This window comes from Chionomys nivalis, chromosome 26 (genome assembly GCF_950005125.1).
Source record: "Chionomys nivalis chromosome 26, mChiNiv1.1, whole genome shotgun sequence".
NCBI lineage: Eukaryota > Metazoa > Chordata > Mammalia > Rodentia > Cricetidae > Chionomys > Chionomys nivalis.
In genome coordinates, this window is record NC_080111.1 from 15,152,715 (window position 1) to 15,167,122 (window position 14,408).

Sequence of the window (14,408 nt, forward strand, 5' to 3'; positions counted from 1 at the left end):
TCTTCCTGTCTGACTCAAAGAAATGCTGTCATTCAGGCCAAAACCTTCAGGGTACAAATGTGTTTCTTTACTCTAGTCTTATGGCATTTGAATTGCTAATATATTTTCAGATATTTTAATAAATGCCCTCATACATAGCTGTAGTGTTGAAAGAAAAATACTAAGTATTTATGAAAGCCAAAATTTTTTAGTGAAAAAAATTTTAAGTTCATCTTGAAATTCTACGTAAGGTATAAACTTTGTACATGCATTTTGGGAAAATACATTTATAGATATTAGAAAATAGAAAGAGTTATAATATGATATCATCAATAGTTTTGTTAGCCCGTTTATGCAAATTTAAATAACTTTCTTCTATTTTCTCCATATATAATTATAACTGTATATGCATATATATATGGTAATTTTATATACTGCTTTTGTTGTGTGTGTGTACATGTGCACATGCCACAGCACATGTGGAGGTCAGAGGACAGTGTGTAGGAGTCAGTTCTTTCCTTCCACCTTTGTGAGCTTTAGGGGTTCACTCCAGTTGCCAGACTTGGCAACAATCCCCTTTACCCATTCACTGGCCCTGTACTGACTGCATTTTTAAATTTTCTCACAGTCTCACGCAATGTCCATGAAGTACCTTTCGACAGTTTGAGAATGCCGCCCAGCTATGCGCTTGTTTGTCTAGAGCTGTGGTGTTTCCACAGTCAGATGACAAGGGCAAGGGCTCTTCCCCTCTGCCCTCACACAGGACCAGAGCCCATGCCTCACTCTCTGACAGCCACTCGGCTGCAAGTCACTTTTGACTCCACAACCAAGTGTACGTTTATGTGCTTAAGTAGCTTTGGAGCAATGTATCAATAGATGTCATGCACAGATAGTCTCCACCATTGTTTTTACCTATCCACAGAACATGTGTGTTAAATATGCAGCAAAATAGTATGTAGTTTGACCTTTCACCTTTAAATAGTCCCTTAACCCTAGAAATAAACCCAAGCAAAACCAAAGATAATTAGTGCCAATGAGAAGTATTGGTCTTGAAATCTGCACTGGAATCCAGGCTACAGCGGTGAGTTAAGTAGACGTTCAGGATGTCATTCCCAGGTCCTTAGAATCCAAGTCCCTGGCTTCAGTGCCCTTAGTACCCTGAAACAGAACGGCATGCAGGTCTCACGTTTTCTGAAAGCCTATAAAGGTTTACGGCATATCACTTTGTAAGAAACCCAGGAAACAGTAATGGCACTTTCCTTCGTCTTAACAGTGGGACTGGCATTAAGTACACAGACAGAGTTAAGAGTGGGGTCACTGGGGAGCAGATCTGGCTGCAGATCAATGAGCCCACTCCAAATGACAAAGGGAAATACGTGATGGAACTCTTTGACGGCAAGACTGGACATCAGAAGACAGTGGATCTTTCTGGACAAGGTAACGCGCTCCTTAACATTCACTATAGAATGAACCAGAGTGAAGTGAGGTCATTACACTGGTGATGTCAAAGAAGTTGGTGTGGGAGACTCTTGGGTTGAGTGGGCCTGTTCTGGATTGGCTGCTCTGAGTCCCAATCTTTTTGGAGGCCTAATTTGTCTTTAAATTCAATTTGATTATATGTCACGTTATACAAGTGACGCCATTCTGGTTAGATCTGGTAGGCTAAAGACTAGTGCAGGAACTAGGCTAAAATAATGGTCTCCGATGCTTTTTATTAATAATGATTTTGGCAAGACTGTCTTAACTATAAAGAATTTAGTCAGGTGTCCATAAAAAGCAAGCTGGGACAGTAACCATGGAGAGAAAGCACCACTCTCACAGCCAGTGAGAGGTCCCTTGGCTCATGATCTCCTCCTTAAAAGAAAAGCGAGAAAAGCAGTTGTGCATGGGGACTGACGTCATCCAGTCCCAGACAGCAGCTCATGCGACTAGAAAGCCCGGGATACAGGGCACCGCTGACCTGTCAGCTCCAGAGGGTGGGTGGTGCGAGACCAGGGGCAGAGGGAGAGTTGACTCCGAGAGTAACGATACAGAAGCTTCTCTGTCCATAGAGCAGTGAGTGAGGAGAGTCCAGGGAAAATGCTGGGCAGAGCAGAGGAAGCTGGGGTCTAAGTCTGAAGGGTCCCAGATGAGTTGAGAGATTAGGGGTTTCTGTAGATAATGGGGAAGAAAAGAAAGTATCAGGAGAAGCAACAAGGAAAGATCAAAGGTGGTGCACAATTCCTGAATAAAACTTTAAAAGTTAAGAAAACAGCTAAAATCACCATGCTGTTTCTCCCCATCCCCTGGCTATATTCTGCCCCCATGCTTTCCTAAAGAGTAGAAGTCTCGATGAAAGTCAGCAAGGAGGCTGGACCGAATTTCCTGCGCTCCTCGGTGTACTGAGATGCAGTCTTAGTGTTCATAACTCTTCATGCTTTCCAGCCTCAGGATAAGTTCACAATGTATGTAGAGAGCCACTCCCCAAGCATGCACTGAGGTGTGTGTGTGTGTGTGTGTGTTTACAGGCATACACTCGTGGTGCTATCTGAATCCTCTACTCTCACGCCACCCCACCCATCATGCCTACAAAGACACACTGAGAATTTGCAGTCATGGAGAAACTGCAGCAAAGAGGCGGTGCTCTGGGTTTCCCCCACTGTTCATCTGACTGTGGGAAATACAACAGAAAGGGGGAAGCAGAAATGGGGTGGAGAGGTTTAAAACATTCCAAAAATTATTTTTAACAACCACAGCTTATGCAACTACCTCACTTTTAGCCCCCTTTAAGACAAAGGCTGGAACCTCTCTCCAGTGTCGCCACAGCCACCAAACACAAGTTAGCTTGACCACACTCTTTTTTTTTTCTTCTGAGTTCGATGTGGGGACCAGGAAGGTTTTTATGCTATCACCCTGGTTCAAACTGAATCTCCGTCATTTTTCAGATGAGAAAAAATAAGGCCCAGCAGCTTGAAGCCTGGGTTTATACATATTTATACATATAAAATATATAGATGTCAGTGTGTAGATTGGTATTGTCTAAATATTTGCTAGGTTTAAAATATGGCTCTTGGCTGAGGAAATGTCGCCACGAGCGTAAACACTAGATATGGAAGTCTGATGGCTCGGGTTCAGTCCCCAGAACCCATAGGAAAAGCTGGATGTCACAGTACACATGTGTGAGCTCAGTATGTCTGCCCTGAGATGGGGGTGGGCGTGGAGACAGGAGACTCGTCGTAAGCTGAGCAGCAGTGGAATAAGAGGAACTCAACCTTACTGTGGGAACTCACTCCTGACAGTTGTGTTCTGACCCTCCCACACAAGCTAATACATACCCCAACACTCATGTAAATAACTCATATCTGTGTGCGTGCTTGTGTGCATATGTGTGTCCGTGTGTGTGTGCGTACATGTGTGTTTCTTGAGCCCCCAAAGCAATGAAAGATGAAACAGTAGAATTTTAAAGCAGAGCTACATTTTCTCATGGTCTTCCATCAAGTGTCTCACCCTGACGTCACAGGGTAGGGTTATTTTTAGAATACTGTAATTCTCATCTTCTTCGCTCACCTGTCTCCACCTTTGCCTCAGTGAGAGAGGGACAGAAGATGGGGAGAATATGAGAAAAACCGAATGATACATATTATGAAATGTCATAATGAAACCTATTGTTTTGTATGCTAACAAAAATGTATTTAAAAAATCAAAAAGAAAAATGTACAATCTCAGGACTCTGTTCTGTAATGGACAACACACTGGACTTCAGACTAGTCTTAACATCAATGCAACGACCATTACTTAGCGTGCTCTCCTTCCTAAATGGACCAGAAAAACCTAACGGCAAGATATTTGAACTGTCTAGCCCAGGAGCTTACCAGGGGTAATTTAATAAGAAAAAGTCCCTTTCTTCTCTCTTCTGGATTCTTAGACAGTACCTTTATTTGAAAGACTTTTATCCCCATTTTTTTCTTGGTGAGACTGATGGTTTTTGTTTTGTTTTGTTTTGCTTAAGGTTGAAGGCTTGCTGAGATGAAAGCTCCTAACATCTCCTACCTCATATTTTCTACACAGAAAGTGCTTGTCTTGTTGAGAGTGCTACATGGAAATAGGAAGCCATAGGCAGTCTCCTGGGAAGCTGGGCAGTGACCGAATCTTGGGACTTGTAACCGGCCCTGTGTGTTGTCAATTCTGACTAAGAAATTTTTAACTTTCTTTTTTTCTTCTGCAGCATTTGACGAAGCCGTTGCTGAATTCCAGAGGTTAAAGTAAGTTCCCCTTCCTGGCAAGTGCCTCTTCTGTTCAGTTACATTCCTGGAACCCTGTGTACCTCTTGCCTATCTGAGTATCAGAAACAGGGTTTTGTTTGAGCAAGCACAGGAAAAGCCCCACTTGACACTGCTAGCTGAACTGCCAAATACCTCTCAGGCGGATCGTGGCCCGACTTTCCTCCCCTGTTTGTGTATTAAATGCAGTCCAAGCTTGTTACAGCCCTTCATGTTACTCAGAGCGGTGACTGAGAGAGCAGCTGTCTGAGTCTGCACTCAATGTGTGTGTGCACGTGTGAGGCGGGGGGAGGGGGGAGGGAGAGAGAGAGAGAGAGACAGAGAGAGAGAGACAGAGACAGAGAGAGACAGAGAGAGAGACAGAGAGAGAGAGAGAGAGAAATGGGGCAGGGGGAGAGAAACTACTTGGAATGATACTAATACAAATCTCCTTTGTCTGTCTGTCTGTCTGTCTTGTCTCTCTCAACCACAGACAAGCTGCCATTGCCGAAAAAAGTAAGTAGCTACCTTCACACTTAGCACAGAGGCAGATTCAGAGTTGAACTTCCTTTTCCCAGCACATCTACAGATGACAGTGGATATTTTTTCCTTTCCGGGCTTGGTGTCATAAGCCTTTAATCCCAGCACTCGGGAGGCAGAGGCAGGTGGATCTCTGTGAGTTTGAGGCCAGCCTGTCTACAGAGCTAGTTCCAGGACAGCCAGGACTACATAGTGAGACACTATCTCAAGAAAAGAAAATAGATTTTTTTTTCCCTCTTCTTTCTTTCTTTTATGAATTGTAGATGGTCCCACATTTGTTTTCCTTTAGTCTCATGTCTGTAGGAAGGTCTCAGCTATGGCATCTGACTCTTGTCCTCTGAAGTCATCCTAAGAAATCTCTTGGTCATAACCATGTGGTAGGTATTAGGCACTTATAGGTACAGTTTTCAGAAGAAAATTAAACCCGGTGAAGAAGAAAAGAGTCTGGAACAGTGCCATTTTGGCCTTGAGTGAATTCATAGAAAAAAGGTTGGGGAATGAAACTGGTGCTCATCACAGGGAGACCAGAAAGAGGCCACGCCCGACTCAGAACCTGCACATTAGATTTGTTCTCCCGCCTTGAGCTTAGCAAGGTGCCCCACGCTGGTGCTTCAGGTACAGCTACAGGCGCCGTGTGTGCAGTAAGTGAGTAAAGAAAGCCAGAGTCGCTGGGTCATTTTCTTAATTTGCATGTTGAAAACAGTATTGAAATAACCATCAGGACAGGAAAAACTAAACAGGGTTTGTGTCCTGAAGTGGTTTTGAGGGCATGATCTTTGGCCCTCCTCATTACAGTGATTAACCAGAAATTCCTGTGCTTGCAGATCGGGCCCGGGTGTTGGGCGGTCTCCCTGATGTTGTTACCATCCAGGAAGGCAAGGTGAGCATGGGGTACGGTTGTCCCTGCCTCCACATGGGGAACAGCCCCACACCCCGCATCGGGGTCCTTCCTTCTGTACCCTACCATCTGTCTTATTTCTTGCATCTGCCCTTCACCATAGCCAGATGCAGTGTTAAAAGTTCAGCATTCCAGTCGTAATGCCTTGTCAGCCCGGCGTCAGGATGAAAGTTTGTCTTATGATGCTATATTTAGGGCATTTCTCCAGAGGCACAGTTAAAAACCAACAGAAGTCATTAGGTTGTATGGAAAAGAACCTGAAAACATTCACTCATAGCCCTGTAGCAAAAGAAGAAGGAAATTATTCCAGCACACACCGGAAGGTGGCCCATGCTAGTAAGAGACTCATGGTCACATGGTTACAGCTGCTCCATCTCTGATGAAAATCAGCTTCTCTCCATTTGGTATTAAACTGGTGTTTCCTGGCCTCATATAATCTGAGACAAAATGAGCATCATTCTAACCCATAATCAAAGAACCCAGCAGGGGGTCTAGAGTTCAAGGCCACCTTAGCTGCACAGCCAGACCCCATATCAATAAAAATAAAACTCTTACAAGTCCAGAGACACCCACCTGTAGTGAAGTAAAACCGTTTCCCGCTTGAAAGGGCGTTGACTGTCTGCAGTGGTGGGTGTGGGGGAGACGGCCATGCAGAACTCAGGTAGTAAAGCAAGACTATAGGTTCCATTCAGCTCCAGTCTTTGTACAGGGAAAATATCACAGTCAACTTTGAACCTCTGAGAGCGGCTTCTGTCCCGAAGCTGCCTTTTCCACTTTCCTCACGTAGTGAGGTTGCAGCCATTGGGCAGCAGTGACAATTAGAATGTATGGGGGAGCTCTAAACCCAAAACACAGACAGGATGGGCATTGGTTGTCCACAGTGCTTATGGTGTCCGGGATTTGTGTAATCCAAAATGATTTGCCTGGCCTGTAATGACCATGGTTTGAATCACTTAAAAATTATTGCATGTAAGTGTTTCTTTATTGGAGAACATACCATAACAGACATGTGCAAGTCAGGGCACAACTTGCTGCTGTCAGTTTTTCCCTTCTACAGTGCGGCACTGAGGGATTGAACTCAGGTCACTCAGCTTGGCAGCAGCGTTTTTACCCACGGAGTCATCTCTCTGGCTTGGACTTTTTTTTTCTGAAGTGTACCCGTAGTGTAATTTAGTAAAAATGGTAATTAAACTGGCATGGTGGCACATGGTGGCTCCCAGCACGTGGGCAGCGTAGGCAAGAAGGTGAGCTACGCAGCCTGCCTTAAAAACTTGCTAGTTAATGATGAGATGTGGGCAGGGGTTTGATTTACCCAGCTTTGCTCCCACAGAAGAGGCCGTAAGTGACAGCTTAAGGTCTGTCAGGAGGATATTTCAAAGAACGCGTCTTCCCTAGCAATGCCAACTTCACCCTTGTCAACATTGTGTCATTTAGCATCACTAGCCATGGAGAGGGGGACAAAAGACACAGTGAAATATAGCATACCGGTCTGAACTGCAACGATCAGTGACAAGCAACAAAAGTGCAAACAGTGGCCAGCGTAGGCAGAGACAGAGAAACCAGATTACTCATTCATTGTCGGTTGTTGTGGTGGAATGCCAGTCAAAATTAAATCAACCCCTAGCACAAGAGCTTGGCAGTTCTAGGGAGAAAAATGAATCATATATTTAGCATATATCCCAGCAACTGCACCTGGGCATTTAGCACAGAGAAATGGAAATGTCAACATAAGAGCCTGTACGCTGTCTTCAGAATAGCCCCCAAACTGGAAGTGGTGCATATAGCCCTTAGGGACACACACATCACTGGTCAGCAGCAAGGAAGGACAGCATGGGCAATGATGCTGACACAAAGAAGCAGTCTGGAAAATATGTATGCTGTAGATTATGTTCATATAAATTTTTGAAATGATGTTTTATAAATGGAAAAATGAGTAGCAGTTGCTGCAGATTGAGAACAGAGTTGACGATCAAAATACAAAGATATGGAGCACAGTTCCACTGACTACATCTACAATAAAACGCCCACACCTCCAGCCCAGGGATCACTGCAGAAGAGGGGGCGGAGTGGTAGTAAGAGCCAGGGGATCAGGGAATCTGCTGTGGGACTGTGTCTATTGCTGTCATCAGAGTTACACCCGGTAAGTCCCACCAACATGACTGCCTACACATGAGCCAAACAAGGACATCAGTGGACATGGCAGAGTAGATGGGGAAACACCAAGAAGCCTGAACCCTACACAAAGAACTATAAGCCACTAAGGAATTCTGGAAGCCAGAGAAATAGTCTTTCCCAGGGAAGAGAAAATCAATTGGTTATCCTGTTCCAAACGGTCAGCCCTGAGAAACACACATACAAGTAACATTATACAGGCTGAGCCAGTTTTACACACACACACACACACACACACACACACACACACACGTAACAATTAATGAAAAAAAGGCCACGAATTTGAAAGAGAACAAGGAGCATGTGGAAGGATTTGAAAAGAGGAAAGAGAAGGGGGGAATGATGAAATTGTGATCTCAGCAATTGTATTATAATCTAAGAAAAAAGGTACTAAAACACAGGGCTGAAAAGTTGGGGTGGGTCATGTAGCTTTTGAAGGACAGCACAAAGGGACGTGGGATAATGAGACCGAATCGAGTGCTGTGGCCCATTGAATAGAGCAGCAGTAAACACTAGTAAACACAAATGCAGCCCTGCACTACTTCCAGAGCCTCACGTGAACCTTGCCATTTTCTTAGTAAGGCAAAGTCAATCTGCAGCCTAAACGGCATTTCAGGGAGACTTTCAACATGGCTGGGAAGGTTTTATTTCAGATGCATTTGGGTCAAGCGCCTCTGCAACAACACAGATTGGACGGGGTTCAGGGAGCTGAGGAAAAAGAGGGAGATGGAATGGTGAAATTAAGTTATGTAGAGCAGCTGTGCCATTCCACTGCTGGGCTCTGTGACGCAGGTGCCACGCAGAAGTAAGCAGCCTGCGAGCGTGGCATGAGATTTCTCTACTGATACAGCCCAGAGACCACTCCAGAGAAAAAGACGTCTGGGTGTTCAGGAAGGAGAGCAGGATGCAGGCTCCTCTGAGTGTGCTGGCAGCAAGCCCTCTAGACTCCCCAATGCTGCCAGCCCTTACAGATGCTGCCCAGAGCGTGGCACCCTCTGGGAGCCCTGCAATTATCCTTTAGATGGAGCAGGATCAGACTTTTCACATCCTTCTCATAAACCTGTCTTGCAGGCACTTAATCTCACTTGTAACGTGTGGGGCGACCCAACCCCTGAGGTGTCCTGGCTGAAAAACGAGAAGCCACTGGCCTCTGATGACCACTGCAGCCTCAGGTTTGAGGCCGGGAAGACTGCCTTCTTCACCATCACAGGTGTGAGTACCGCAGATTCTGGCAAGTACGGGCTGGTGGTGAAGAACAAGTACGGCTCAGAGACCAGCGACTTCACCGTCAGTGTGTTCATCCCAGAGGAGGAGGCAAGGAAGGGTGCATCAGAGCCCCAGAAAGGCGACCAGAAGTCCAAGTGAGCAGCGAGGAGAGCAGGGCCAGCTGAGCCACCCACCCTGCTGCTGCTGTGAAAACGATTTGGGTGACAGATGGGGGGGTCCCCCCAGTGTCTCCGTTTTGTGCTAACTTGGGAGGAAGTTATCAAATCTCTTACTCATACATATGAGGCACCAAATAATGACACTTTAAGGGTTTTTATCCACAGTTTAGAGAGTCAAAAACTCTAGGGAATGGTTTCAAGGAAGAAGGCCAGGAAATGTTGGAGAGCTGTTGAGTGGGAACAGATGGAGAGGGTGGGGTTTGAAGCGGATGAAGTTTCCCTGCAAGGTCTTAGGGTTGTGTCTTAGCACTCAGTCGAAGCAGAAGCCCACGGCCCAGGCCGTGAGGGTGGTTGGTCACTGTTGATGGAGCGATGGTACATTTCTGACGGCAGCCTTGTGTCATGGCCTCCCTCGGTGTGAATAAAGTCTCCTACCCTCGTCTCTCTCTGACTTAGGTGTCGCCGCTTAGGTGGGGCTTCCCTACCTCTTCCTTTTCATTACCATCTTCTGATTTACACCCTGGGGGTAAGAACAGCGCCTCCAGGCCAGAGGTCAGCCAAGGCTCAGAGTCCAAAACCATACTGACACTGCATATCTGATCGCTTCACCTCCATCCGCCATTACAATGCAATGTCTGTTGTAATAAGAGCGGCGGGGCTGCGTCCCGCCCACCACAGGACCCACGTACACACGTAAGAGAAGAGCCCAGCAGTGGCGGTCCCCGGTGTGCCCGCCACAGGACCCACGTACACATGTAAGCAAGAGCCAGCAGCAGAGCTCCAACATTAGGGGACAAAGGTGTGTGGGAACAGAGACCAGCACCCTACCCAGGCTCAAGAAGAAGAAGGCAGGTTGAATCACATGAAAACAAACCTGAGATAACATGTTCTGGTTTCTGAAATTGTATGAGAACAGGAACATATGCTCCTACCAGGAAGCCCACCTTGTGGCAGAGGGGATCTGATGGGCCAGGGAAGCAAGGAGGGAGAGAGGAATGTTTATATTCAGGGCAATATTTGCTGAGATCCCTCAACAAACTGAGTCTAAGAATTATTCCAGCCATTACAGTGACCAAATTAAATTATCCACATCACAGTCCTGTAGCTTTTGAAGCTATTTCTAAATGGGAAAATTCAACTAAAACCATAGACATGTTGGGGTAACAGTGCTGAAGTTTCCTCCTAACTCATAAGTCATGTGACCTGCTACAGGTAGGGTACTGGTATAGTCATATTGGAACACAGTAAAATATGTTCTTATAAAATTAATATATAATAAGGGCAACTGACAAATTTTGAAACATTTCTAAGGCCTTAAAGTACATCCTTACATTTTTTTTCTCTTTGAAAATTTAGCCATTGAGGGCCTTGGTGGTTAAGATCACTGACTGCTCTTCTACTGGACCCTGGTTCAGTTCCCAGCACCCACATGCCAGCTTCCAACTGCCTGTAACTCCAATCGCAAGGAATTCAACACCCCCCCACACACACATACACATGCATGCATGCAGACAAAACACCGATGCATATACATAATCCTTTTTAATTTTAAAAAAGGTTCCAAAAATTTAGTCACTGAAAAAAGTTTTAGGGCTACTTTTTATAATTTAAAAAATTCTCTTTAATTTGCTAAATTTTATTTATCAATTGATTTTTTTCACATTTTAATCATTGCTGTTATGTGGCTTAAACAAAACCTTATCAAGAAATTAACCTTAATTGCTTATTAGGATAAGTGTTCAAGCATGGAAAAATTGAGTTCTTATAAATTTTCTCGTGTTATATATAAACCTAGATTTGAAGTGATAGTCAAATATTTTAAGTTTAGAATCAGAAACCTAAGCTGTTACTAGGTTAAATTATCTAAGACATCCCAAGTGCATTGGAATAAAAGAGGGCTAGAAAGCCTGTTCTGTGAGTACAGTGCTTCCTCAGTGTGATGGGGCAGTTTGACCCCTGCGCCACAGAAGTCGGGTGCACTGATGCACGCACCTGGAATCCCTGCACTGGGAGGCAGAGGCCCAAGGGTCTTGGGGCCTTCGGGCAGCCAACATAGCCAGAGCAAAGTAGACAGCCCCTAAGGAATGTCAGCCGAGGTTGACCACATGCACACACACACACACACACACACACACACACACACTACACAGACTCTATGTAGCCACAATACTAATTGTATATAGACAGAGGCCTGGAGTTTAACACTAACACCAGAACAAGAGATTGTTCAAGGTGAATTGTGCAGGAGCGGCTTAGACTAAACAAAAATGGTATTTGTAAAAATACCACCAACTGACACAGAGAAGCTGTTTGAGCTTGCCATCTGCCTGGAGGTGGTTCCGGGGAGAAAAAAATCAACAGATCCCTCCAGTGCATAAAGGCTGCATGTGGGGGCCACATTTCCAGCACGGCGTGGTGTGGGAGTCCCGAGCCCAAACCACCCATGGTCGCGGAAATGATGTCTGGAGTCCAGAGAAGCAAATGTAAAACTATACCACAAGGGGCTTCTGTGTCTAGTCACAGAGGATCACTGTTAGGAGGGCTGTCCTGGCATGAACAGCTAGAAAACCTGGCTTAAATATAAAGCAGAAAATGCCTGGGGCCTGGGCTAGAACACACACAGGACTGTGGTTCCTAAGGGGGCTGGGAGTGAGTTATAGCAACAGCTGTGGCTTCTCCAGCTGTTTGCCTGGATGGAGAGCTCAAGCTACAGGTCAGCCTCACAGAGCTGAAGAGAGCGAGATGGGGGTTCAAAAAGGTGGAGGTGTCAAGGATGCCTGGAAGCTGTTAGAAGAATTGCACAGAGGCCAGAGGGCTGGAGCGATGCAGGCGGCTGCATGGTGAGTTCTGGAAGGAGCCACCGCAGTGCTGCAGACAATTTTTGGAGCACACTCAGGCTGGACATGGTCCTCACTGCCGCCAGTGCAGATGAAAAGGGTGATACATGGGGCCCTTAGCAGACTCCTCAGGAGAAGCTTCTCACATCAACCCTAGAGGCAAATAGTCCTAGACTGAAGTTGCTCCACGTCCTGAAGCTAAACAGGAGCGTCTGGAGAGATGGCTCAATGGGCAACCGTGCTTGCTTTGAAAGTATGAGGATATGAGTTCAAATCCTCAGCATCCACACAACAAACCAGCTATGGCTTCAAGTGCCTATAATTCTAGCATGGGGGAGGGAGGGCAGGGACAAGAGAGCTCACTGGCCCACCACCTAGCCCAAATTGTGAACTTCTGATTCCATGACAGACCTGTGATGGTACACTAAGTCAGAAAGCAATAGTGAAAAACATCTTTTTCTGGCCTCTGTGTGTGTACATACGAACATGCATGTATGCATGCACACTCACATAGGCACACATGTGTACACACACAGAGGCACACACATGCATACACACATATGCATAGGCACACATTTATGTGCACACAACATATACACGTGCCCCCACACACATGTAAGGAAGCTTCAAAAGGATAAAATTTCTGTAAGAGTGGAACTAGGTGTCAGAATAGCATGCACACACTTCAAGTGAACACAGTATTGAACACTGTAACAGAACAGCAGGGACCCAATCCAAATTTAGCAGGCTTGTACACTGGCGGTGTTGCTCCTGGGAGAGCAGTGGCCTCCCATGGGCAAAGCCCTAATTTCAGTTTCCAGCACCCAAAATAAATACAAGTAACAGATTAGGGTACCTGCAAAGAAGTAGGGAGGTTGTGGCTAATGACTAGAGGAAAAACAGTCATAAAAATGAGCTCAGAAATGGCATGCACATGAAACTCATGACAGAGCACATGTCAAGTATGTAAGTAAACAACATAAAGCTCTCATTCACATGTGGTACAGGCTGCAGCTGGCCGCACAGGCCTGCGATACCAGCTAACAGGGAGGCTGTGGCAGAGGGTCATAAGTTCAGAGTCTGTCTGGGCAGCCTTGTGTGACTTTGTCTCAAAGTGAAAAATAAGAAGGCTGGGAGTGTCGCTCGTTCCTATATTATGTGTGTGGAGCATGCGCAAGCTAAGTTAGGTCTCTCCAGTACTGCAAAAAGAGTATCTTTCATACATCCAAGAAGCAGGAGGAAAGAATAGATACATTAAGTAGGACATGGAAGACTATAAAATATAGTGAATTTGCAAAGAAAAATACTCATAAAATTCTTTGAAGCAGTCAGAAAACGGGAATTATACTCCAGAGAAACAAAAGTAGACATCGTAAGACTGCTTGGTAGGCGTTAGAAACCAGGGACGATGGAGCTCAGCTGTGGAGTACCGGAGAGCAGGGCTGGAGAAACCGTTCCGTGGGTGAAGACACTCGTCACCAAGCCTGGGGACACGCGACATCGTCAACACTGCAGATGCCATACTCATCGGTATAAAGGACTTCCGCTGGTAATCCAAAGCCGAGAAATCTACCGCCCACAGACCTGTGCTGCAGGAAATGTTCCAGAGGAGGAGGTAGCCGGCACCAGGTGGGAATTCAGATCCACAGGGCAGTGATAGAGGTGTAAGATGCAAACACACGGTGAGACAGCTTTTCCCATCCCCTGTGCCTTCCCTTGCCCCTGGTGTGCCTCATCTCGCCCAGGATTGAGTACCGGCACAGCAGCCTACTAACCTACATCAGTGCCAGGCTTCTCCAGCCTCAGGGGAAGTCTCACCAGGAATGTCGCATGGGGAGAAATGTCCGCCTGCCCCTGACAGTTCTATCACCTCTCTACTCCCAACCTTAGGGAAGTCAAATTCTACCTTGGGCTGGGCCGCTTTGGAGGCCCCTGCGGGTGCTGGATTGTGGTGGCCCAGGAGAAGAGGATGATGCCCAGGTTGGAAAGAAGGAGTCACCTCCTGTATGCAAGAGCAACTGGGTAGATGGTTTTGCAGAGGCCATTTAGAGACAGAAGGAGAGAGAGAGAGAGAGAGAGAGAGAGAGAGAGAGAGAGAGAGAGAGAGAAATGTAGCATAATACCAAACTAACAAGATTACTAAAATCTCAGAGTAAAAAATTATGGCTTTAGGGGCTGGAGCGATGTCCTGGTGGTTGGGTTGGAGCTAATAAGCTGTGCTGTGTCTAAGCCAGGAGCAGAGTGGTCGAGGACTGAATCTCCAGAACCACATAAATGCTCTGTGGCTGTAGCTGCTGCCTGTGACTCCAGCCTCAGAAGGCAGAGATGAGCCAGCTAGAGGGAACACGCACACATGCAG

The 14,408-nt window shown here is 46.0% G+C and overlaps 1 protein-coding gene across 3 annotated transcripts in view; it reads left to right on the forward strand.

The window, feature by feature from the left end:
- Myom1 (myomesin 1) overlaps window positions 1–9,679 on the forward strand; it is a 123,999-nt gene extending 114,320 nt beyond the window's left edge. For 2 of the 3 annotated variants that reach the window (XM_057758394.1, XM_057758395.1), the window contains exons 33-37: window positions 1,253–1,416; window positions 4,184–4,220; window positions 4,711–4,733; window positions 5,582–5,637; window positions 8,899–9,678. In XM_057758394.1, coding sequence (XP_057614377.1) covers window positions 1,253–1,416; window positions 4,184–4,220; window positions 4,711–4,733; window positions 5,582–5,637; window positions 8,899–9,192 — 574 coding nt within the window. In that variant the 3' untranslated portion in view covers window positions 9,193–9,678. Of the gene's footprint in view, window positions 1–1,252; window positions 1,417–4,183; window positions 4,221–4,710; window positions 4,734–5,581; window positions 5,638–8,898 lie in introns of all 3 variants that reach the window. The other variant, XM_057758397.1, reaches the window with a different exon arrangement.
- The last annotated feature ends 4,729 nt before the right edge of the window (window positions 9,680–14,408 follow it).